The following is a 25,115-nucleotide window of genomic DNA, read 5'->3' as shown; positions in this document are numbered from 1 at the left end:
CCCTGCTGAGCAGAGAGCCCGATGCGGGGCTAGATCCCAGCACCCTGGGATCATGACCCAAGCTGAAGGCAGAGGCTTTAACCCACTGGACCATCCAGGCACCCTCTCCCCTTGCCTATTTTCTAAAAGAATCTTCCAAGCACTGCTTGAATTTGTAGTCAAATAGTCTTTGTTTGGCAAATTCAGGATTTTCTTTTTCTGGGATTCCAGCTTGCCAGCCTCTGAAATTGCCCTCGAGAAGCCCAGAGATGGGAGGCGCTCTAGAGCTGGGGAGAAGCGTGGGTCTGAGTGGCTTAGAGGTTTCCACGACAGCCAGATGGGCCATCTCAGAAAACTGAGTTTTAAAGAATGCTTATTGGAGATAACTTTATCATTATGAGCAGCTTATAGTCAGTGGAAAAATCTTGGTAAACTTTGCAAAATTCACAAAAATGGTGATGTCAGGGGATGGAGTGTATGTCTGTGTGTTTAAGGCTGGGGAAAAGGTGGTTATGTCTTCATGTCTTCTTTGAAGAAATGTCTGTTTAAATTTGTTGCCCATTTTAATTTGGTTAATTTTTAAATCACTGATTGCGATATTTCTATATATAGGCTGGGTAGTGTACACCTATCAGATACATGATGATAAATATTTTCTCCCACTCGGTGGTTGCTTTTCATTTTTTTTTTAAGTTTCCCTGGAAGCGTAAAAGGTTTTAATTTTGATGAAGTCCAATGTATCAATCTGGGTATACTTTTTAAAATGTGAAAGGAGCCAGGCCAGTCTCACCAGGGACACTGGGGCCACCAAGTCTTCCCTGGTGTCCCCAACAATGGCTCTCTCCAGGGTTGCTCAGTGATGGTTGCCCCTTGCCTCCGATTGCCTGCTCTCAGGGGATGGAGGAAAGACACATCTAAGGGAAAGAAAATACAGTTCAGGGGAGGGTGACTTGAATAATAATAAAGTTATATATATATATATATCCTATATATATATATAAATATAGTTCAAGTCACTATATACAGAGTGTAGTGGGGAAGTGAGTTTAAGTTAGTGACCCTAAACCTCGACTGCACATTGGAATCCCCTGAAGAGTTTAAAAAATGGTGCTGCTTGGGTCCTACTCCCATTGATTCTGATTTATGCTGTCCGCAGTACCACGGCCTGGGCATTAGATTTGTCAAGGCTCCCAAGATGATCCTATTATGCGGCGGCAGGCACGTGGACCTAGGACCAAAGGGTGAAGATTCCAAGATTCTAGCTAAATATAAAGACATCTTGTTAGCAGTTAGTCATCTGAAAGTGGAATTGACTGTCTCAGGAGCTCTTTTTGCTGGAGGAAGCTGGACAGGAGCGTGAGAGGGGCAATGTGGAGGAGCCTCCCACTTCAGCCCTGAGAACTGACCGGTGACTGCTGAGATCTCATTGGATTTTCCTACAGTCTGCACATATAGTTTACTCCTTCACTTAATCATGATGTCTCGCCTCCAGATAACCTTCTGGTAGGGTTATAAATATCTGCAAATAGCCCTCCCAGATGTTGCTTACTGAGGCAGAACTAAATGATAAAGTGAGCCTCTCCTACCCAACATTGATTATTCGCTTTTTCTCACTTTCCACTCTTGGGGGAAAAAGAAATCCATTTCCTTCCCCACCCATCAGTCCACTGTCTGCACCTTCTCTTCCTTTTGTGCTGACCGGACATGAAGCCCCATTGTCCCAGGGAGGCAAATGACTAGATTCTGCATTAGACTCCTGCACGGTGCAGCGCTCTGGCAAATTCTGTTTTACAAGACTTTTGAGAAGTGGGTATCTATTTCTTTTGTTATTACCTGATGACAGTATTGAATCCAGAACACTAAACCCATAGCAATCTGTGGGAAGTGTAGGAAATTAGTTTTATTAGGCCTCAGATATCCCCCAAAACCAAACCCAGGAAGGGATTTCCATGAGAGCTTTACAACTTGGTGTGTTGGCTTTTCAAGGTTAGAGCTTGATCAGTTATGAACTCTATCCCCTTATATTTATTGTACAAACGGGACACTTTTGAAATGGAAAGGATTTGATTCCTATGGCCGCCCAAACAAATTACCACATAGTTAGTGACTTACATCAATACAAATTTATTATCATACAGCATCGGAAGTCAGAAGTCTCACTGGCTAAAATTGCTCACAGAGCTCTGTGGCTTCTGGAGGCTCAAGGGGAGAATCTGTTTCCTTGCCCTTTCCAGCTTCTAGAGGCAGTCTGTAGTCCTTGGCTCATGGCCCCTCCCTCCATCTGGAAAGCCAGAAGTAAAGCATCTTCAAATCTGACCCTCTGTGAGCATATGGGCTGACCCAGATCACCCGGATCATCTCCCCAGCCTCTTGGTGTACTCACATCTGCAGAGTCTATTTTACACAAAGAGTAATGTATCCACAGGAGTTTGGGAGCCATTATTCCACCTATACCACAAGAGGAGTATTAATAATTACACCAAGACAAGTGAGGGAATATTGGCACCACGCTGGGCCTGCTGGGACATGGGGCTGTGATTATTATTCTTTTTTTATGGATGTTTATGCATATGTTCTTATTTGTCATTTTTTTATTGTATTATGTTAGTCACCATACAATACATCATTAGTTTTTGATGTAGTGTTCCATGATTCATTGTTTGCATATAACACCCAGTGCTCCATGCAATACGTGCCCTCCTTAATACCCACCACCAGGCTCACCTGACCCCCCACCTCCCTCCCATCCAAAACCCTGTTTGTTTCTCAGAGTACGCAGTCTCTTATGGTTTCTCTCCCCCTCCGATTTCCCCCAACTCACTTCTCTCCATCTCCGCATGTCCTCCATGTTATTCCTTAGGCTCCACAAGTAAGTGAAACCATATGATAATTGACTTCTATGCTTGACTTATTTCCGTCAGCATAATCTCCTCCATGCATCCATGTTGCATCCATGTTGATGCAAATGTTGGGTATTTATTTTTTCTGATGGCTGAGTAATATTCCATTGTGCATATGGACCATATCTTCTTTATCCATCCATCTGTTGAAGGGCAGCTTGGCTCTTTGCACACTTTGGTGATTGTGGCCATTGCTGCTATGAACGTTGGGGTATACATGGCTCTTCTTTACCCTACATCTATATCTTTGGGGTAAAGACCCAGTAGTGCAATTGCTGGGCCATAGGGAAACTCTATTTTTAATTTTTTGAGAAACCTCCACACTGTTCTCCAAAGTGGCTGCACTAACTTGCATTCCCACCAAGAGTGTAAGAGGCTCCCCTCTTTCCACATCCTTGCCAACAGGCTGGTGCTCATTAGAAGCTGCATCTGGTCATGAAGACACATTCTCCACCCAGACAGACACTGCACTCTGTTGACTTTAACAACCGATTTTCAAGTCGTTCTGGTCACCTCCTCATATGTGACTTTAGCAAAGAGAATACCCAGACATGTGTGGAGGAAAAGGATGGGGGCAGGAGGGCTACTGGCTGTCTCTTGGGTGAAGTATGAATCCAGCAGCCTGGGGTGATAAGCAGAGCATGGCCTGCCACATCAAAGGAGCCTTAAGTTTGGCTTCTTTTTACTCTTTAAGTACTTTGAGCCAGTTATTTATTCTTTCCCAACTTCAAGGTGATGAGACCTTCCTTAGGGAGTTTTTAAAGGCAGTAGATAATGTGTAGAATGTATAGAAATATGTAGATGTATACATATATACAAATGTTGTATATGTGCATTTGATGTATAGAATGTATAGAAACATGACCAAATTGTGATGTGTTTCTCTGATTAAATGTGCGCCTCGGAACTAGTAATCCTTGCCTCATTACATTTTTAGGATACTAACTTATTTTAAGATTTTTGTAGCTAGGTGTAGTTTTTAAAAATTTTTTATGCCTTGTTTGAAAAGGCAAAACTAGGTCTCATGTGTACAAATATAGAAAATATTATATTCATCATTTTCAGCTGAATTCCCTCATTGCTTACAATAGAATTTTTAGGTGATAGCCATAAATACAAAACATTTGGGAGCTGTTAAAATAAAATGCCAATAAATTCTTTTACAATAAGCCATCATACGCTGAACATTCTTCAGGAAAAAAGCAGCCAATGTTGAATATGCAGAATATTCCCTTTTGCTTGACATTTAAAATAGAAAATGGTTTACTTCACACATTTTGCTATTTGTTTTTCAAGGCTTAATACTGTCACAGAATAGCTATAATAAAGTTGAGAGTAATTTCATAAGGTTATTTTTGTAACTGTATCAAAATAAATATGAAATTGATAGAGAAGAAATGAACATTGTATGTTCTCTCCTAGTTCCCTTTAAACTTTCCCTCTGGGCCACTGTCTTATATGGTTCCCCACACTGAGCAGCCTGAAACCACAGGTGATCTTGTTGGAAGGCTAACATTTTAGGAAATTAAGGGCTCCACAAAACTTACATTCTTACCTCAGGAAAATGTTTTTGTCATCCAAATATTCACTCCTAAAAAAAGGGGAGAGATAAATTTCAAAGTCCTATGTCCAACAAGTCTATTTCATCTATTCTGGGTAATGTGATTCATGTGAATTTTTTAGAATTTTTTAGAATTTCATCTGTATGAACTTCATGTATGTATGTATGTATGTATGTATGAAGAACAGTTAGAACTTCATTAGACTAGATGCTGCATGGTTTTGGCTCATCTGTATATCTGATACATTTTGTATAATTGCTGGGAGTTGTTTTCAACAAGTAATCATAAAAGTGTCTTACCTTGTCAACTACTTATTCTAACAATCCAGGTTATATCCTCAGAGGAGGTGTAGTCTCATGATCTCCCTTGACCCCATCTGTCAGCCACTAAAAATTTCATCCCACATGTGCCATTTTCTCTTACCGGTTTTGTTGTTCTTGTTTTTGTTTTTGTTGTTGTTGTTATAAGAGATTTGTCAAGAAAACTTTAATAACCCTGGATGTGGGGATAATTTAATAACATATGATTATAAACTAAATTTAAAAGAACTTCATCCAGCAAATATTTATTTATTCTATGTCTGCTATGTGCCAGGCACTGTTTGGGTCCTTAACTTTTCATTTATAAATAAAGATAGTAAGAACACCCAAAATCACCAGGTGGATTAATGCAAAGGCTGAGATTCCAAACCACTGAAACTTGAATAGACCAGCCATCTCAAGCATCCTGAACATCTGAGTGCCAATGCCAGAGAGTTTGCAGAGATTGTGTTAACAGCAGAATCTTTCATTTGCTGTGGATCAGAATCTGGAGCCAAGCAACCATGTTGATCCTCTGCAGTGATGAGCAATTTGATTAATGGAATGCACTTGAAAAGCCAGGTCAGGCATCCTCAGCGTGAGGCAGCCACGGAGCAGAAAAGTGATAGTACACGTCTTCCTTACAAAAATACCCCCATAAACAGTTTGCTGTATTTCTTCTTGTAAGAGTGGCATCTTCAAATGCTATGATTTTTAAGTTTAGAGTACTAAAATAGGATTATAAATGGGAGATTTTTAATACTTAACCTTTATGACTCTTTTTATATTTTTTAAACTGTCACTGGTGAGTAGAGAATTGGAAAAATTGGCCTCCTTGAGGCCCCGGGGCATTTCACATAAAATATCGAGGTGAGAGAGTGATGAATATTTGAACTTGGTTTCCCCCTGCCTGGAAACTCAGTAGTGTCTTTTGAGATCACTGTCTTTCTAAACTGGTTAGGGTAAGTGTTGCCAGCTTCTGTGGGTGGGAGAGAGCGCTTCTCATGCAGCCATTCAGAAACCCAGACTCCTTCCATGTTGTGGCTCTGCCATCCTTAAAGACAGGGATTAACAACCGTGATCTGCAAGCCAGCCCCTTTTCTTGGCGAATATGGCTTTATTGGAGTGCAACTGTGCCCATTCCTTTCTATATTAACCATGGCTGCTATTGCTTTATAGCAATAGTGTTGAGTAGTTGTGACAGAGACCGCGTGACCCACATGCCTAAAATATTTGCTATGTAGCTCTTTAAGAAAAAATTTGCCAACCTGTGGGCTAGGTTTTTGGAGTCCTTTGCAGGGCTATCTGTTGAGACAACCTCAAGACTTTAATGGCTCTGTCTAGAATAGTATAGATAACCTCTTCCTTGTTCTTTTGGCCAGAACTCCAGCACATGGCCACACCTGATTGCAAGGGAAGCTGGGAAATGTAGTCAAGTTGTTTGTAGAGGAAGAATGAAAAATAGGCTTAGTGAACCCATAGCCAGTCTCTGCCACATTAGCAATTTCCATGTACTAGAAGTACTGGAAGGATTAGAGAAATTGGGGATAAACCATGAAGCAAGTCTAAACTGATGGCCAGAAATCAAAACTCCTTTTATGTGTATCTATTCATAAACTCCACATCACAAACAACGATTATGAACTCACATCATCAGCACAAGCTGTAGAGGAAAATGGAATGAGCTAGAGGAGTTGCAGAAGTTTCAAATGGAAAGGTTTGTGGTTGCTGTGGAGTGTGGCCAAGAAAAACCATTTAGTTGTTTCCCAAGAGAATGCATGGGATGTGCTTGTCACCAGGTGCACAGTCCAGTCCCTCCAGCATACTGAGACACCTAATTTTGTCACCAGACCTGTATGTGTCTCTCTCCTGTGGACTAGAATATTGATGACACAAGTTCATAGAAATCACAGCATCAGCTTGCTGAGATAAAGAACAAAGGTTGGCTCAAACATGAGGGCTGAAGCAAGGCCACTACTCTGCACATCTTCAGGGGCTCCCATGGATGGGAGAATTATTTTCTACTCTGTATTTCAAGTGTTGAGAGTGTTTAGGTGGCCCCTTCCGTGAAAGGTAATACTGTCCCTCCCTCATTTCCTGGCTTCTTTGTACTCTTTTTATATTGCCCATGATTTTAATAGTTAATTTTTATCAGTATAATCCCTAGGGATTTAACCCCATTTACCTGAAATGTAGACCCTTCTTTCCTGAATTCTTTATTTTGCTTTATCTCTTACTTGGCTGGATTTCATCAGTACTGGTAATGTCAGGAAGCAGTATATGGTTGTACAGGTTGTACAGTATATGGTTGTACAGTGCAATTTGCCCATCTCTAGGGAATATTTCCCTGCAGATGGTAGTCAAGTGCCTTGAAGAAAGAGACACTTCATAGTCACTGGAAAAGTGCCATTGGGCTGGTGGTGGGTCTGTCAGGAAATGTTCACAGGGACTGTTATCTTCCAAGTCTTTGCTTCCTTGAAAACATTTCTTATATATATTTGTATTCAAAGGATAATTTTCCTAGGTTACAATTTCTTTTTCTCAGAACTTTATAGTTACTGGGATTTGTTTTGTTTTGTTTTTTGAAAAACTGAGCACTGCCTCCAGTCCTTTTCAGTCTTTTGAATTATTGGATTTTATCATTCAGTAGGAGCCTACAGGTGTCATATCTCTGGGCTCTTTTTGTTTGAGAAGATCTCTGATGTCTTTACATTTGTAGGTCAGCTTGGTCTGTGACCTATCCCACTCCCAGAGATGCAATGCCTTGGGAGCCTTGAACTACCCCCTCCACTTCCAGTTCATTAAAGAGCCCCAGATAATGGTAGATTCCAATCCTCTCCCACCCCGCCTCCTTTGAGAATATGAGGAAGTAGGAAAGGGTTTTTGTTCCTGAGAATGTTTCCTTGATTTTTTCCCTGAGTTTGCCTAATCACCACTTAACCTACTCTCTCTAAATTAGAGACTTGAAAGTATATTCACCAAAATATGAACATGCATCCAAGGGCAGACAGAATAAGAGAGTTGTCATATGCCTGAGCCCAGGCTCCAGAGTCAGATGACCCAGGTGTCAATTTCAGTTCCCCCTCTACCAAGGGGTCCCTATCTTTTCTGTGTTATGGGTCCCTTTGTTAGTCTGGTAAACCCTAGAGAGATCCCTTTCACAGTGTTTTTAAATGTCTAAAATAAAACACATAGCATTACAAAGCAGGCTGATTATATTAAAATAAAGTTTTCAAAATATTTTTAAATGAGATGATATAGTAATATGCAAATCACAAGATCTAGAAGCACACTTGATAACTACTGTTGTTTCAAAGCAGTGATGAGTGCAGATCTTTCTCTGCAGCAATTGTTAATGTGATATGAAAATATATGTGATTTCTTTTTTTAAAATATTTATTTATTTATTTGACAGAGAGAGAGAGAGATCACAAGTAGGCAGAGAGGCAGGCAGAGAGAGAGGGGGAAGCAGGCTCCCCACTGAGCAGAGAGCCCCATGCAGGGCTCGATCTCAGGACCCTGAGATCATGACCTGAACCAAAGGCAGAGTCTTAACACATTGAGCCACCCAGGCGCCCCAATATATGTGATTTCTATTGGCTAAAAGTCTAAGGTACTGCTAATACTAATAGAGCTCATCGCTTACATTTATAATGAAGAAGTGCTAGATTTCAGTTAGATGTCAGTGAGAATCAAAATCCTGGGTTTCTGCCTAAGTTTACAGCACCCCTGAATTCGATACAGGAACCCCTGATTCTACCAGTTACACAGCCTTGTGCCAAAGTTACTTAACTTCTGTTATCTGTAAGTTCTCCATCAGCAAATGGGGGTCATAACAGTAGATACTGTGTAACTAGCCAGTTCCCTCTATAGAAATGAATACAGGAATGTAAATCACATAATTGCAGTGTCTGACACACTGAACACTCAATAAATAATGCCATTATTAATGATGGTAGAATTTTGAGTGCTGATATTTTATGCTCTGCACACTTTGAAGTATTGCATAAATTATGCATTGGTGAAATGATATGCATATATTATTTTATAAACATAAAATTATAAAGTTATTTTTACTTTGAAAATACATAAAGCTTGCAATTCCCTCAAATAAACACGTATTTCTGCCACTGAAAAATGGGACTGAATTGCAACCAGACACTGATTAGGTTTTAAATGGTTTATTCTGTTTTAATGGACAAGCGTGAACACAAAGGGAAAGTGCTTCTTTGTGTCTGTTTTCCTCATTATTTTCACAGAACTAAAACTCTTTGCTCATTATATTGCTAAGCACTAACTTAGTCATATGCTTAGTCTCTATCTCATTTAAGTCTTTTTTGGGATGTGGTTTTATTTTAAAAATAAATACATTGTAAACCATTCTGTGGAGTCTCAAATTTAGCAAGGTCTCTCAGTTGAACTTGAATGTGAATTTGGTTAGCGCTTTCAGACCCAGGTCCTTCTTGATGCTCCATGGAACCAGGCACGAACGTGCAGGAGAGTAGCTGTTTCCTGTTGCTCTGTGGGCATCTGTCTCCACAGTTATTAATTGCCTTGGTATTTCCTCTATGTGCTAATGATTCTATCTTTAGATAAAAGGACTGACCTTATGTAAGAATTAAGTAGTAAGCCTGGATGACAGAGAGAGCATGTCTCCTTCCCTGTCAGATCCCCGATATCTAGTACAGTGCCTGGCACAGTAAGGATCCGGCAATGATTTATTCAATGAAAGGCTTATCTCCACAAGAAACCTTCAAGGTTAAACTTCAGTTTTCAAGGCTGAACATTATCTAAGAATTTTCCCAGGAGAAGCAAAAAAGCCATTGCTTGATATGGACACTTTACATCTCATGCTGATGCGACCAGCTGAAAAGAAAAAAAAAAAAATTCCATAATAGCAAGCCACTATTTTGATTCATCCTTTGTCTGAATTGATGGAGTGCTCAGAGAACATTTTAAGGGAACATGGAGATTAGAAAAACCAGTTCAATGTCACAGTAGCTATTACAGTATCATGGGGGAGTGTGAGAGTCGAGTTCACATCAGGGGTGGACAGCTTGCTGAGAAATTTATTCTATTCATAGGAAAATCATAGCTAACATTCAGATTTATTATCATATATCATTCCACAGTGAAACTGGGAACTGAGTCATTAACACACACTATATTTCCATGTCTGTCTATATATTATTGATGGGTCTCCATGCACAGAGGTCCACAAACTGGTCTGTAAGGGTTCACATGCTACATATTTCAGGCTTTACAAGCCAAGCAGCCTCTGTCACAGCTGCTCAGGGCTACCTTGGACATGGCTCTCATCCAATAAAACTTTACAAAACCAGGCAGCTGCCAGATCTGTTAGTTGACTGACCCCCAATGTAAACTACGCCTGTCCTTGCAAACTCTTCACTGATCTTCAGCACCAGGAAACAGCCATTTCCTCTTCAAAGTGTGTCAGTAATAAACCTGCTAAAGCTGTACACAAAATGGTACAAATCCCTTTGCACCTCAAGTGTACAGACTTGCTCTTACGGCTAATTGTAATAATTTCGACCTCATTTTAGAGTAAGTGGTGGATGTACCTTCTGTTTTAGTTCTTGGTGGCATAGAAGGCCATATCTGTTAGTTTTGTGAGAAAGAAACCCACGGTGTGACTGCAGACCAGTGAAATGTCTTCAGTGTATTGCTTTATTGTTTTCATTTATGTAGAGGAATGAGTGTTGTGCCAATGCAAAGCAGTAGCCCTGAGCGGAGATGGGAAAGGGAAGGGATATTGAAGTCATCACTTACAGAGCAGGCAGAGGCAAAGGCATCTGTAGACATGGAGTGCATTCCAAAAGTTGTACGCATAGACTGCACCTCTGAAGAGCAGTATCAGATAGGACAATATCAGATAAGGACAATATTACCAAGTTAACTTTCCCAGAATCACTGATCCAGAGAAAAGAGGCCCTTATACACCCAAACTGATTTGATGGGAGAGAAAGTCCATCTCAATTGACCAATCTCTCTACAGTCTGATGACACTTCACCGTTCACATCCCCTTCAAAATTTTAGGGAGAGACATCAAAAATGGTTATGGTTCTGTTGGTTCATGGATGCCAAATCCTCTAGATAGCTGATTTTTTAAAAATATGTTTATATAATAGTAACAAACCCAAAGTTCAGAATGTTTTTAAGTCTTAAGACAGTCATTTTATTTTTATAGCAAGTACAACATTTAATTTAAAGGGGGAATAAGAAACTGACAGTGTTATTGAATGTCTGTCCCATTTTTTATAACATTCCATGGATTTTGAGGATTAGACAATACTGTGGAAATACAGTGATAATAACGTTGTGAGATTTTATTATGAAATAATCAAATATTCTAGGCCCAATGCCACTACTTCTTAGTGATATTCTCGAATTGGGAAATGAGTCTTGAGGGTTATTTCAGTGAAGGTGGCAGCGATTCATCAGGTACCAAAATTTTTTTTTTAAGATGTTATTTATTTATTTGACAGACAAGTAGGCAGAGAGGCAGGCAGAGAGAGAGAGCAGGAAGCAGGCTCCCCACTGAGCAGAGAGCCCCATGCGGGGCTTGATCTCAGGACCTTGGGATCATGATCTGAGCTGAAGGCAGAGGCTTTAACCCACTGAGCCATCCAGGCAACCCCCAGGTACCAAAATTTTTATTTAGAAAAAGAATTGATTAATTATTAAAGCCATAAAATGATCTCCCCCATGACATCTGTGACATCATGTTATTCTTTATCCATTTATCTCATTTATCTCATCCATTTATCTCATTTTTCTGTCTTTCCTGCCATTACCAGGTACATGTGAGACAAGGAAATAAGGAATTCCAGTATGGTTGTAAGGGCAGTTCATTTTTCTTTTCATTTTTCTCCCACGGCCATGATAATATTCCCTGATGATTGGTCATTTCTATGAATTGAGAAAGAACAGATCCAGCTTCATCAAATATCCATTAAGGTTATTCTAAGATCTGTTGAATTAAAGTTGTGTCCCTGGCCCATGCAGTAGAGATATGGATTGTTTTTAGAAGCTTAAAAATAAGGAAGGAATGGAAGAACAAAAAGAATTACTATGTTGCAATGCAATTAATGAAGCATTTGGGAAATGGGGAGAGAATTGGGTGGAGGGTCAGGCCTGTGAGATCTTAAGAGGGTCAAGGAAGTATGTCAGCTGTTGCCTCAAGACCTTATCCTGAGCACTCTACCCTACTAAAGCTGCCTCACCTCCTGCTTCCTCAGCTCCAAGATGTTCCTCATAGTACTTTGTACTTCTCTGAGGGGTTGGTTTCTTTAAAAAAAAATGATAAGAGATGAAAATACTTTGGAGGAAGTTGACAGTGGGTTCGTTTGCCAAGATTATCAAACTTAAGTAGTGTTTTTAAAATTGTGCTTTCCTAAATACAGTTCTCTTCTTAGAATAGTTCTCAGGTTGCAAGAATGGAGACCAATGAAGAAATGGGAGAAGTTCATCATACATAATACAATACATAAGACTAAAAATTCACAGGTTAAAAGCATAAGAGTTTATCCTAGTACTGTAGAAGATGTTAAGTGTAGATCTTCTCTGTTTAAGGAAATTATACATGAAAATAGGGTAATAAATGCACCATGAGAAATGCTTAGAAAAGAATCAGATACCTCAAAACACTCAGCTTCAGTCATTGAGACTCAGTCTTAATTTTTCTCTGTCGATTCTCCTCTAAAATGCATTCTTTTCTCTTTCTACTGACATCATCTTAGCTCAGACCACCATCCTCTCTCATTTAGACCATTGCAATAGTCTCTCGGTCCGCCTGCTTCCCCTTACTCCCTGCAATTAATCACCCACCAGCAGCCAGGGTGGTCCATTTAAAACACCAATTAGATTATATTCTCTTTTGCTGAATACTCTTCTTTCTCATTGCGTTTTGAGCAATGCCATGCTCACCTCTAATGGCTTACACAGTGTTCCTATGCATTTAACTCCACTCTTGACACTTGCTCACCATACTGTGTTTCCCTCTTTTCCTCTTAGAATGGGGGAAATAATCATAGCTTCCTCATGAGTTACTAAGAAAGTGAATAGTGTAAATTGCATCCAGCAGTGCCTAGTCCAGAGGATGCACTCTATGAATTACTACTGTTAGACATCAGCGACATCGGCTGCCCTTCCAGTTCTAGAACTAGCTGTGCCCTTTCCTCCTTGGCACCTTTGGTTTCGATGTCCGCCTGCCCGAACGGCTCTTTCCCAGCTCCTTCTGGGCTGCTTCAGTCCCAGCCCCAGCGCTTCATCTGCAAAGAACACTCCCCCTCGCTATCTAAGCAGCTTCCACCGAACTCGCACGTCATCCAGCCACCTGTTTATTTTCTTCACGGTGTTTCCCCAAATCATATTACAGATTAATTCCTTCAAGTGTTTTCAGTCTGTCTCCAACAACAGACTGGAATCTAAGAATGGAGTTATATCCGTCTTATTTGTCACTGTATCCCCAGCTCATGAAACAGTAGAAACTCAGTGTTCCTGATGGACAGGGACGTGATGACAAGGGTCTCAGCTCACAGTTAAGCTCAGTTATTGAATGAATGATTCACTGCTGACTCTGTTGGTTCTGTGTGGCTGCTGTAACAGATTACCACAGACTTGGTGCCTTAAGACAACAGAAATTTTCCTCTCACCGTTCTGAGGACCAGAAGTCCAAAGTCTGTTTCGTGGGGTACAGCTGCTCCCCAGCAGACTCTCAGCCTAGGGCGGGTGATGGTCCAGTGACACCAAAGAAGACACCTGGAGGCAGCGATCAGGATGCAGGTTCCCTTGTGCAGAGGGAGCATCTGGTGCCAGGATCTACACGCAGCCAGTTTGTAGATCAGAGCCACTTCACCCTGCAACTCTCAGTAGCCCTTCCCCTCCTTGCCCGGCCAGCATTTCCAAAACATAAAGGCCTGCCACATGCACACTCTTCATTGCAAAGGAGACACTTGTCTCAGGTTGGCCAGCCCCTGAGCCCCTGACCTTGAACCCCGAACAACACACTGTGCCGTGCATCCTATCTGAAGGGAACACAGAAGGAGGACAAGATCTCTGTATTTTCAAAACCGTGATTAACAGGGATATTCAGGGTATGTTTGCACAATCCTGCTATCCAGCATTTACCATATGCCAGGCCAGAATTCAGCAGAGCCATGATCCATGCAGAGTCTCTGGGAGAGAATCTGTACCCGGCCTCTTCTAGCTGCTATGGCTGCCAACATTCCTTGGCTTGTGGTTCTCTCTCTCCATTCTCTAAGTGGAGATCTTCAAATCTCCCTCTGCTCCATCTTCTCATACCCTTCTGTGTGTGTCTACCTTCTCCCTCTACCTCCCTTTAATAAGATACATGTGATTGCATTTAGGGCCCACCTCAGCCTGGGTATATTAGCCTGTGCTCAGGCTACCGTAACAAAATACTACACACTGGGTGGCTTAAACAATGGAAATTTACTTCCCACACCTGGAGGCTGGAAGTCCCAGATCAGAGTCCATCAGGGTTCAGTTTCTGGTGAACTCTCTTCCTCGCTTGCAGATGTCTACCTTCTCACTATGTCCTCCTTGGCCTTTTCTCCATGTGTGTACATGGAGTTGGGATATGGGAGAGAGAGCTCTCTGGTGTCTCATGAGGACACTGACCCACATTTATGACCTCATTAACCTTAATCACTTCCATGGAGGCCCCATCTTTAAATATAAGACACATTAGTGGTCACAACTTCAAAGGGGGTGGGTAGGGTAGCCACAATTCAGTCTATAGCACACAGGATAACCTGTCATCTCAAAATGTTTAACTTAATCAAACACCCTTAACATTCAAAGGTTCCAGGTATTCAGATGTGGATGTATTTTGATGGGGGAGGGGGTCACTTTTCAGCCTATCACACGGAGGAAGAAAAATGCATTGCTGAACTTGAATATACTCAAAGATGATTTGTGGTGCTAGGGAGTAGTTGCTCTAAATTAATAGAGCAAAGCAGAATAGGAACTTAGAAGGATTCTTAATAAGTTCAAACAATTAGGCAGCGGTTTGTTATTTGCACCAACAAAAAAGCCTTCCGCCCCAGATGGACTGATGGTTGTATCCTTCTTTTAAGGAAGCTCCACGCCCAGTGGGTTGTATCCTTCTTTTAAGTTAACAATTCTCTACATGCATTTGCAGTTCATTTTGTTTCATGCTGAACTTTTTAGAAAGAACTGTTAAGGAAAGTTTTCAGACCTATCCATGCTCTAGCATTGAGTCTCAGTGACGTAAAGCTAACAACAGCTGACATTTATTGAACATTTACTATGTGCCAAGCACTGCATCAAAAGTCTCATATACGTATATGTTTACACACACACACACACACACACACACACACTGTCTCTAGGAGGGATGGGGCAGGGTGCGGTGGGGTAACCCTATCTTCATTCCTGAAGATGTGAGCCATTAGTAGTTCTGCCTGGATTGGGTTGTTGATGTTTCCCATTAACTATAATCACAGGGCATGGTCATACTAAGGAATGCCTGGGGATCTCCTGTATCCCAGACCTATTATTCCTTACCTCTTTCATGAATTAGAAGCCCGGTTCCCTTTGGTAACCAAGATCAATCACCCCAGCCAGCACAGTGACAAGAACTCCCTTTTTTGTTAACTGAGAAGCACAAGCTGAAAGCAGCTGAGTGGCGGTCTTCACTTCCAGTCCAGTGGAATCATGGTTGTGTCTCCTGGTAGAAACATTCCTCCCTTTGTTTTTGTTTTTTGAGATTTTATTTATTTTAAAAAGAGAGGGAGAGTGCTCGTACTTGAGAATGAGTGGGGAGGTGGGGAGGGAGAGGGAGAGAATCTCAAGCAGACTGCCCTAAGAGCAGAGCCTGATTCAGGGCTTGATCCCATAACCCTGAGATAACAACCTGAGCCGAAATCCAGAGAAACTTAACAAACTGACCCATCCAGGGTCCCCTGAAACATTTCCTCCCTTTGGAACTAAGACTTTTACATCAGCAGAGCAATACGTTAGTGGAAAGCAAAAATGTTACTGGCAGATCACTGGGGAGAATAGGGCGCGGTGCCGCGCCCACGTCTGCCTCTTGATTCCATTGTAATGAAACAGGGATTCTTTGCGGTAAGCTGAGCTGTAACACCTACCACTTCTGTCAACTAAATCTCATTCACTGGCTTTCACATTCAGTTTCCGGCAAAATCACGGCAGCCCAGTGTGACCTGTGTGTTGTGTGGAGGGAAGCTAGATTGATGACGTAAGAGACGTAACATGGGAGGGAAGGCCCCTCTCTGCATCCCTCACATGCAAATGCAATCCCCTCTTGACGAGTGATAAGAAGAAGGAAGCACGGAAAAGCGACTTAAATGAGCCATCTGATGGCCTTTATTGTAGTGAGCCTATAATTAAACACTCCCACAGACCAGGCCTCCTTTCTTCCACGTCTGGCCGGGCTGTTCTGGTGTTCTTTGGCCGGACTGCAGAGAATAGAAATCCACATGAATGAGGCGTTCTATCAGTTCATCAACCCAAGTGAAAATGTCTGTTTGTCATCTACAAGATAATGTCAGAAATCCATTTTTAGCTCCCTGTTGCTGTACTCTTGTGTGAAATGACTCACAGGGGAAGATATTTGCCCACAAAAAACCTTCATTGGCCTTAGAGGTGATTGGCTGCACGAATTATAGGGCCAGATGAATTGGTTTTGCAAATCAAACAGAAGTCCTCATACACCGAACTGGGATTGCAGCGGGAGGAGCACTGCCCTGTCCTGTGACGGTGTCAGGGTCTTCCTGCTCACTCCTTCTCTCCTTAACAATACGCTGCTTGGAGGATAAAGTTGTTCTCCAGGTATTTAAGTCTTTGCAATTCACTGGTTTGTTGGTATAGATAGAAACACCATTTGTCATTTTGACTGAGGCACTCACTGATTTATTTTTTGTCTAAATGAGATAAACACAGATTTGGGATTACTTGCTATTGCCTTCGGAAAAAGAACCGGGAGGGAGGGGTTGAGGTCAGTGCTGGTGGTCTCTGAAGACAACCGAGTTGTGGCTTTGTGGGTAGATCATGTGCCACACTGTCATTTGATACTTCCCATGCTATGACTTATGACTTAGAAGAAAGAAATATTGCATTTTTTTAACCAGAAAAATTTAGCCCTTTTCTTTTTTCTTTAAAAAAAAGGGGGGGGGAATGAGGGGCTGCCTGGGTGGCTCAGTTGGTTGAGCAACTGCCTTTAGCAGTCTTGGGATCAAGTCCCACACTGGGCTCCCAGCTCCATGGGGAGTCTGCTTCTCCCTCAGACCTTCTCCCCTCTCATTCTCTCTCTCTCTCTCTCTCTCTCTCTCTCTCAAATAAATAAATAAATAAAGTCTTTAAAAAAAAAAAGGAATGAAAAGAGGGGATGAGAAATACAAGGAGGTAAGAGTAGGAGACAGAACAGCAATAAGGCAGTTCTAAAGAATTCGAAAAAGCTCTGGCCTTTCCAGGCAGTGTGTTTCCAGTTCAGTAAACTCAGGAGCCAAACTTTTTCATTTGTAATACTCTTACTAATAATAAAAAAGATCTTGTTAGTTTAATGCAGAGCCAGAATTAGGAGATCAAACAGCAACTTGTTTATGTTGGCATTTCTGTGGAGCCAAGTCTGTCTAGTTGCCTTGCCCTGAATAACAGTTGGCTCAGACCCAGCAGCAATAGATCAGGCCCAGGGGAGAGCTTTCCTCACAGGATCCCAGGCAGACCGTGGCTGACAGCCTGCCCAGCAAGGACCAGCCTCTCCTGGTTCTGCTTCTCACCACGGCACTCCCAACCTCAGGGTGCGGTCCACAGCCCGCTGAGATACACACAGCTGCCGAGAGATGAGCTCTCCATGGTGAGCGGTCCTCTCCCTTCCACCCCAGGGCAACTGGCAGATTAGTCGTGGCCCAAAGGGTCCACTCTTCAACTCACATCTCAAATGGGAGCCCATCATTATAAAAGCCAATTTTATCAACCCATAATACTTGGATTTAAAAACTCTGCTATGGCATTATATTTACATAGTATTATATTTAATTGTGATTCTCTCATAACTAGCATTTGCATTACTTAGTTCCTGATGAGTCTTTCGGTTACTGTGTTACCAAGGATCTCCAGCTGCATAACCTGGTTTTCTGTTGGAAACAGAATGGACTTAATTATTTGTTCTCAGTCTCTAGAAATAATGGTTAGATGTGCCAATTGATTTACCATTGTGTGTGCATTTTATATCACAGAGGATGGAAGTATAAGTAAAGAACACTATTTTACATTGTAGATCATTCAGGATAGTTTGCACAAACCTAATTAGAAGTCTAATTTTTCCCAGGCATAACTTGCTGCTGAACTTGCCAGACCAATCTACCTGCATGGAAATTCTTCCCGACAGCTTTTGAACCTCATATATACCAGTCTGTGCCATCTGACCTTGGGAATGACCAGTCACTGCCCTTTATTGTTCTGCTTACCCATGGTTGTATTGACCTTTGAAGCAACTGCTAAGTTTGCAAATTCCCAGCCTCTATCCTCCTAGGTATTTTCTGCTAAAGAGTTAAAAATGTGGAAAGATTTAATTACATCTGTTTCTCTTTCAAATAAGAAACAAATAAGAACAAAAAAGGAAATCATTATTGTAGCCACATATCTTTTGTTTTCCTTTGTGTATGTGAAAAGCCATGCATAAGAAGGACACTTAGAAATGTCCTTGAATTTCAGTGCAGTGCAGAAACCACTTTCAACGATTACCATTGTCAAGTTTCCAAATGGAATGCCTCTTGCAGCAGCAGCCTTGCATCCAGTAGAGCCCCTTTGCTGGGGCAAAACATGTCTTTTTATGTTTTAGCAATAATGCCTTCAAGATGAGGCATGGTCTGAGATACTGCTATTTCTTTCCTCCACACTTTACAGATGGCCTTGGGAACACGCAACGGTTTGAAAATATTGTGCTTTGCTCACCTACCACAAATGAGAAGGCTTTAGGGATAGTGTTCTCTCCCCCACTTATCTTCTCTCAAGTTCAGAAAGCAGGTCCTATCAGGTCAGCAGTCATGGCTCACAGGTGTGTGTGCATGCGTGTGTATGTGTGTGTGTGTGTGTGTGTGTGTGTGTGTGTTTGTGTATGGAGGTTAAAAGTGAGAGATGGAGAGAGAAAGAATACACGCTGGGTGGTTAATTTAGGGAATTATTCCGGGCTATCAAGGAACTCTCTTTACCTGTGTCTCTTTTCTTTCTAATTTGACCTTATTTTCTACCTCCTTCCAATCGCATTTTTTCTGAGGTTCCTTGGCTCTCCAAGTTAGACAAAATTGGATCTAAATTTAAATCTCTCCTTTTTTGTCAGATAACTCCAGGAGCTCTACCAAAATCTCATTCTCCTGTACCCCAGTTTCCTAGGAAACCTCACCATCTACTCTTTTCCAGATCTTTCGTCTACATATCACAAGCGACATAGTTCCTTTTTTCCATTGACTCTGTTTCTTTTCTGGAGATAGAACTACCCTATATCTCCCTTTAAGAGCTAAAAGAGTCTTTTAACGTTGTATTATCTATTTTAACTTTGTATTGTCTATGAAATAAAAATTCATTCTGGTCATTAATAGGCCCCAGTGCAGTCGCTGAGCAAAAATGACCAGAGCCCAACATCAGTAGTCTTAGAAAAGCCATATTATATAGAAGCCTGCACCAGGAGTGCACCCCCCAGGGAAGAAGGAAGAAGCAGGCCCATCATACAGAAGTGGTTCAGACATAAATTCAGTAAAAGCAGAGCTTTAACCCAAAGTCACTTCATCCTTGAACCCTTCCACCTTTCTGAGCATTGACCACATTCTTCTCTGCTCACCCCTGCCCTCCTCTTGGTCAAGCTAGAAAAGGAAAGATGCCCTTGAAAATTGCCCTCTTCCTCTAGTATTCTACATTTGTAAGTAAAATCTGAAATGGCTTTCAAACCATGTAGTTTCTTACTGGTATAGGCTTAAGACTTACTCATGTCATTAGTTTATTAAAACTGCCTTAATGTTCAATAACAAAGCCAAAATGAAAATTTGTGTCTGTCCTTAACTGATATGCTGAATGTCCCATTAGCTAAATAATAATCATATTGAGATGCCAGCTGGCTAGAGCTAGGGTTTTTTTGTTTGTTTGTTTGTTTTAAGAATTTATTTATTTGGCAGAGAGAGACACAGCAAGAGAGGAAGCACAAGCAGGGGGCGTGGGAGAGGGAGAAGCAGGCTCTCTGCTGAGCCGGGAGCCCGATGTGAGACTTCATCCCAGGACTCTGGCATCATGACCTGAGCCGAGGGCAGACACTTAACAACTGAGCCACCCAGGTGCCCTTAGAGCGAGGTTTAATCCCTCCCTGGAGGCTGAGGAACTTTATAAAGTCTTATCATCAGTCTTCCAAGCCACCCCTTTCTGGATGATGGCTCGTGTCCCAGGTAAATTGCTTTAAGCAACACACAGGCATTCTCATTATGTGCCATGAGAGCTTTCTGACCCTTGTTAGCAAAGAGACCCATCAGGATGGAAAAGACAGCAGCAAAGTGAACATTGTGGGCAGCGTGGTCATGTTAGTGCTGGCCCACCCCTTCTCAGCTTCACAAAGCTTCGGGTTGGGTAAACGCAGGTGTGAGTGTGTCTACAACATGGAATATAGAGCATCTTCTGATGGGCTACCACTGACTGGGACCACCGCACACACGTCCACCAACAGCCTGTGCTCATCAGTGGGGATAGCCAGCTTCCACCTGAACCCTGCCCTGTGTGTAACTTCAGGCCTTGTCTAGTGCCCAGGGCACTCCTTGTTCTTTGGTTAGGCAACTAGTCATGAGTATTTCTTTGTACCAAATGACATAGGCAGCCTAGAATATACAGATTTTTTTTTTTTTTAAAGAATGCGCTATTGGGCTAAATGCCCTATCAGGGATCCTGATTCAGTTTTCTTTTTTCTGTCAATCCAAAAAGAGAAAAGAAAATCAGACCTTTCCTCCGTGATTTCTAATATCCAGTATTTATCCAGATGACTCATAATGCATATCTTTCTGTTCCCTTTTGGACATGCATGCTAAATAAGATTTTGTCTACCATCTATGAATAAAAACTCTTGGGTGACTTCCAGGATGCCTCTGTCATATAAAATCCCATGCTATCTGTATTTTGAACAATGTTAGAATGACTTCTGCATGAAATAAATGGAAATGCATGGGAAGTAAAATATGTGCTGTCATTCTAAAGCTGAGTCCCGGGAGAACCCTAGGTAGTGGAAGTATCATTCAACTTGATGGCTCCATGTCCAAAAAAGGGATGATTCAGGTATTTGTTCATACAATGACAAAGGTATTAGCTTTACAAAGATGGATTTTTAAATATTTGTCGTCTTGATCAAGGCAGACCATTAGAACTGAAAGGAGGAATTGAGAGGAATTCATGTCCTTGTTGCAGGATACCGCTCATGAGATCCTTTGTTCATTTACTCAAAATACAAAGAACAAAGGACACTTAGCAGATGTCGACACTATGCCAGGCTCTACACTTGACACTGGTGGAGAAAGACACAGTCCCATAGTTAAGGGAGAAAGGCAATGTAATCAATGATTATATAAAAGTGTTTCATATGTGACCACTCATTATAAGATAAGGCTGTAGACATTAACGACAAAACAGTACTCATGACAACAAAGGTGATATGATTGAATGCTTGTTACAAGGTAGGCATCAGTTAAAGTTTTTACCTGCTTTATCAAGTTTAATCTTTACAGCCACTCTTTATATAGCTACCTGTATATAGATAACAATTATTAGCCTTACTTCACTGATAAGGCAACTTGGACCTGAGGAGGTTAACGTACTTGTCCAAAATGACAGCTAGAAAGTAGGGGAGCTGAGATTTGAATCCAAGGTGTGGGTAGAAGGCAGTGTGGAATCTCCCCGCCTTCGGCTGCCAACGTAAAGGCCAGCTCACACCTGCAAGCAGCGTGGCTCTTCACTTGAGACTAGGAACATGTCCGTGGAGTTTGGAAATGAAAGTCATTAACAAAATATTTGAAATTATTTTAGTGTTAGTTTCAAACCCTTTTCATTCACCAGAGTTTCAGGTAAAGACTGCAGCTCTTGAATGTAGAATTTCCGGAAGCAGGTGTAGGGGTAAATTGGTTTTCTGAGATCACCTGCAATAGATCTGATGGTCTTCTTTACCTCCCATTTCACCTTGCCAACAAATTCACGGATCAAAGAATAAAGCACACTTCTTTTCGTTGGGAAAAACTGAATTGGTTGTTTCAAGTGATTCAAGTGAAGTTGTTACAAGCTGAATCTAGTCTATAAATCCACCTGAGGAAGGATTATCACATCGTTTGACTACGAGGAGTAAAGGAATTGAAAGACAGGGTGAGGAATGATCTAGAAAGAAAATCAGAAAGTTGTCTTTAGTCTTAGCTACCTTGCTGCTGCTAAAGAGAGAGAGACGGAGGGGAGTCAAAAGAAGGAGAGAGAAAGGAGGAGGAGGAAAGGGTGGAGAAGGGGAGGAGGAGCAGTAGCAGGGAAAAGGAGAAGAAGAAAGAAAAAGAAAAAAAAAACACCACTGTAATGGACTCTTCACCTCAGGGATGTCTTTTTTGCTGTAGCTCTCTTTGAACTATTATAGCCTTGCGACGTACTTTATAGACTCTGCATCTTCTTCCTGTTGTTCTTCCAGCTTCCAGTTAATTTTTGTCTTTTCAACAGTTTTTAGTTCTGTTAGAGTAAGAGCATGAAAAATGAATAGGAAAATCCAATCAAACTGGTCTTCTGTTTGCCATGGATGCAGCATGTAGTCAAGACTGGAACAACAGCTCTTGACTAAAATGGGATTTGGCATGCACAAATGCATTGTGTTTTGTCTGCCTGTACCTCTGTCTCTCCATCCAGATGTTTAAGCCCTTGGCCATAGGTTCTCATTTCTCTTTCCCCAGTATATAGTTCCATGTTTGCTATAGAAGGACATAAAAGAAACTATTTGCTGAATGAGTGAACAAATGGATGAATGAACGACTGAGTGAAATAGAAATGACAACACTTGTGTTGTAACCTTACTCCCCTCCACCTCAGTAGATACTCAAGAAACAGCTTCCAGTGTAACTGCTCAAGAAGGCCCAGAAGCGGGGCACCTGGGTGGCTCAGTTGATTGAGTGATTGCCTTCGGTCACATCTTGTTCCCAGAGTCCTGGGATCAGGGCCCACGTCTGGCTCCTTGCTTGTCAGGGAGACTGCTTCTCCCTGTCCCTCTACCTGTTACGCTGCCTTCTCGTGCTCTCTCTCTCTCTCTGTCAAATAAATAAATAAAAGTTCTTTAAAAAAAAAAAAAAGGTCCAGATGTTGTAGTTTTTTTAAAACATACATAAATTCACAAGCCCTTGTATAAACCAATATTTTCATCTCAATAAATTGTCAAGCAAATACTTTGGGAAGCAGGATGCTTCCCTATGCAGCTCTGACTGTTTCCAGATTAGTGGAGCAAGAATGGCATGCTTACTACTTTTTCTCGATCTAAGGATAATCTCTTCTTGCAAAGATAGTTACAAAAGTCGGTAGCAGTTCCTATGAGGAACACAAATAGTGTCTAAACTGGATGAAGGCACAAGAGTGCCCAGTGCAGCTGTGTCAGGGAGGGATTTGGTGTTTATGGCTTCATTACAACATTAAATGGAACATCTCTATTTCTTCCGGGTTTAATGAAGCCACAAACAACCAAGGTTTTGTAGAGGGATATCAGAGATTTTTTTTGTTTTGTTTTGTTTGCTTTCAACTCAACGTGTTTTAATTTGTGCTTAACTAGCTCTCCCCCATCAGGGACTCAGACTGGCACTTTAGGGACAATTAGGTAAGTGTTCTTCTGTGTTCACTGCAGAGCCAAGGAAAAAGATAAGGAGAATCAATAGGAGTGAGGCGGTTTAGGAAGAGAACATTACACGTCCCATCAGGAGCCTTGGCCAGCCTGTCAAGGCACCTGCTCGGCTGGGCAAATGCTCTTCCCGGGTCCCTCGGGGCCTCGTTCCCATGGGGGCAGCTTTGCTCTGAATGGCTGAGTGACTTTGCTGTCGTGTTCTTCAGTTTTCAGGGCTTTATCTCCTGTCTTTCTTCACCATCCTCATCGGGCTGGTGCTCTACTCCTCCACCTCCACATACATAGCCCAGGACCCCCGAGTGTACAAGCAGTTCCGCAATCCTTCGGGCCCCGTCGTGGACTTACCGGCCACAGCTCAGGTGGAGCCCTCGGTCACCTACACCAGCCTGGGCCAGGAGACTGAAGAGGAGCCCCACGTGCGTGTGGCCTAGGACGAGGCCCCCCCGCCCACTGAAGTCACCTCCGTGGCCACGTTGTTCGCCCTTCATCTCCGTATTGTACATAGAGAAAGGTATTTATTAGGTGTGTGTACGCAGGTGGACTGCAAGGTAGCAAATCTGAAAGCCTGTGAGAGGCACAAGCTAACCATCCCTGGAGACACGGGCTCCAACCCACCTGACTTAGCAAGACGCCTAGCTAGTGTGTATCCTGATCGCGACCCTCCTGCATTAATTACTGTGAAAACTTTTGAATTAAAAGCAAGTATTGTTATTATTTGTATTATTATTGTTACGGTTATTACACTAACTTTCAGGAGGTTGTTTTGTACTCCTGACGAGAACTATCGCCAGACCCACGTGTAGTTAACAGAAGTCCCCCCTTTTCTATGGCAAGTCACTTTTTAAGAATCATACTTTATTTTTTTGCACAGTCTATATGAGCGCTGCGTGCCACAGGAGCTCCACCCCTGAGAAGTTTCCTTAGCCTAGGGACCTGGTGGCTGATGGTTTCCTCTGTTACCTGTTGGATTGCCTGCTCGATAAGAATTTTGTGCTGGGACCCTTGTGGGGAGGGGCAACTGACCATATAATTCTCTATTCTAGGAATAGATATAAAACACTTGAGCCTTTTTATATTTCCATCTCTGATTACTCCGGGCCATTGCCTTTTTGTTGTACCACATAATTCTGCTAATGAAGTCCCTGTAATAACAGGATAAGGAATGTTCCATTTCTATATATATATATATATATATATATATATATATATATATAAAATCTTTCTGCCCCTCCCTATACCCTCTCTTCCAAAAATGTATTTGATTTTACCTTTAATTCCTAGATTTCTTTAGTGACACTATGGAAATTATTCAAGTCATTGGAAGAAGCCATGGCCCCTGCTCTCTTAAATTGTGTGACACCCTTTTTAAGCTCCACCAGCATGGACATCACCCTCATTGTGGGGTTTCATCGGTTGCGTGGCCTCCCAACAAAGTCAAGGTGCTGGTGTGGGGCAGTCTGTGACAATGGC

The 25,115-nt window shown here is 41.8% G+C and overlaps 1 protein-coding gene across 1 annotated transcript in view; it reads left to right on the top strand.

Annotated features, from left to right (window-relative positions):
• SLC35F1 (solute carrier family 35 member F1) overlaps positions 1 to 24,365 on the top strand; it is a 387,220-nt gene extending 362,855 nt beyond the window's left edge. The window contains exon 8 of the mRNA XM_044249958.1: positions 23,852 to 24,365. Within this exon, the coding sequence (XP_044105893.1) occupies positions 23,852 to 24,076 (225 nt within the window). The 3' untranslated portion in view covers positions 24,077 to 24,365. The remainder of the gene's footprint in view (positions 1 to 23,851) is intronic.
• Positions 24,366 to 25,115: the final 750 nt, after the last annotated feature.

Source organism: Neovison vison, chromosome 1, assembly GCF_020171115.1.
Source record: "Neovison vison isolate M4711 chromosome 1, ASM_NN_V1, whole genome shotgun sequence".
Classification (NCBI taxonomy): Eukaryota; Metazoa; Chordata; class Mammalia; order Carnivora; family Mustelidae; genus Neogale; species Neogale vison.
Note: the sequence above shows the minus strand (reverse complement) of the source record. Positions and strands in the feature narration are given on the sequence as shown.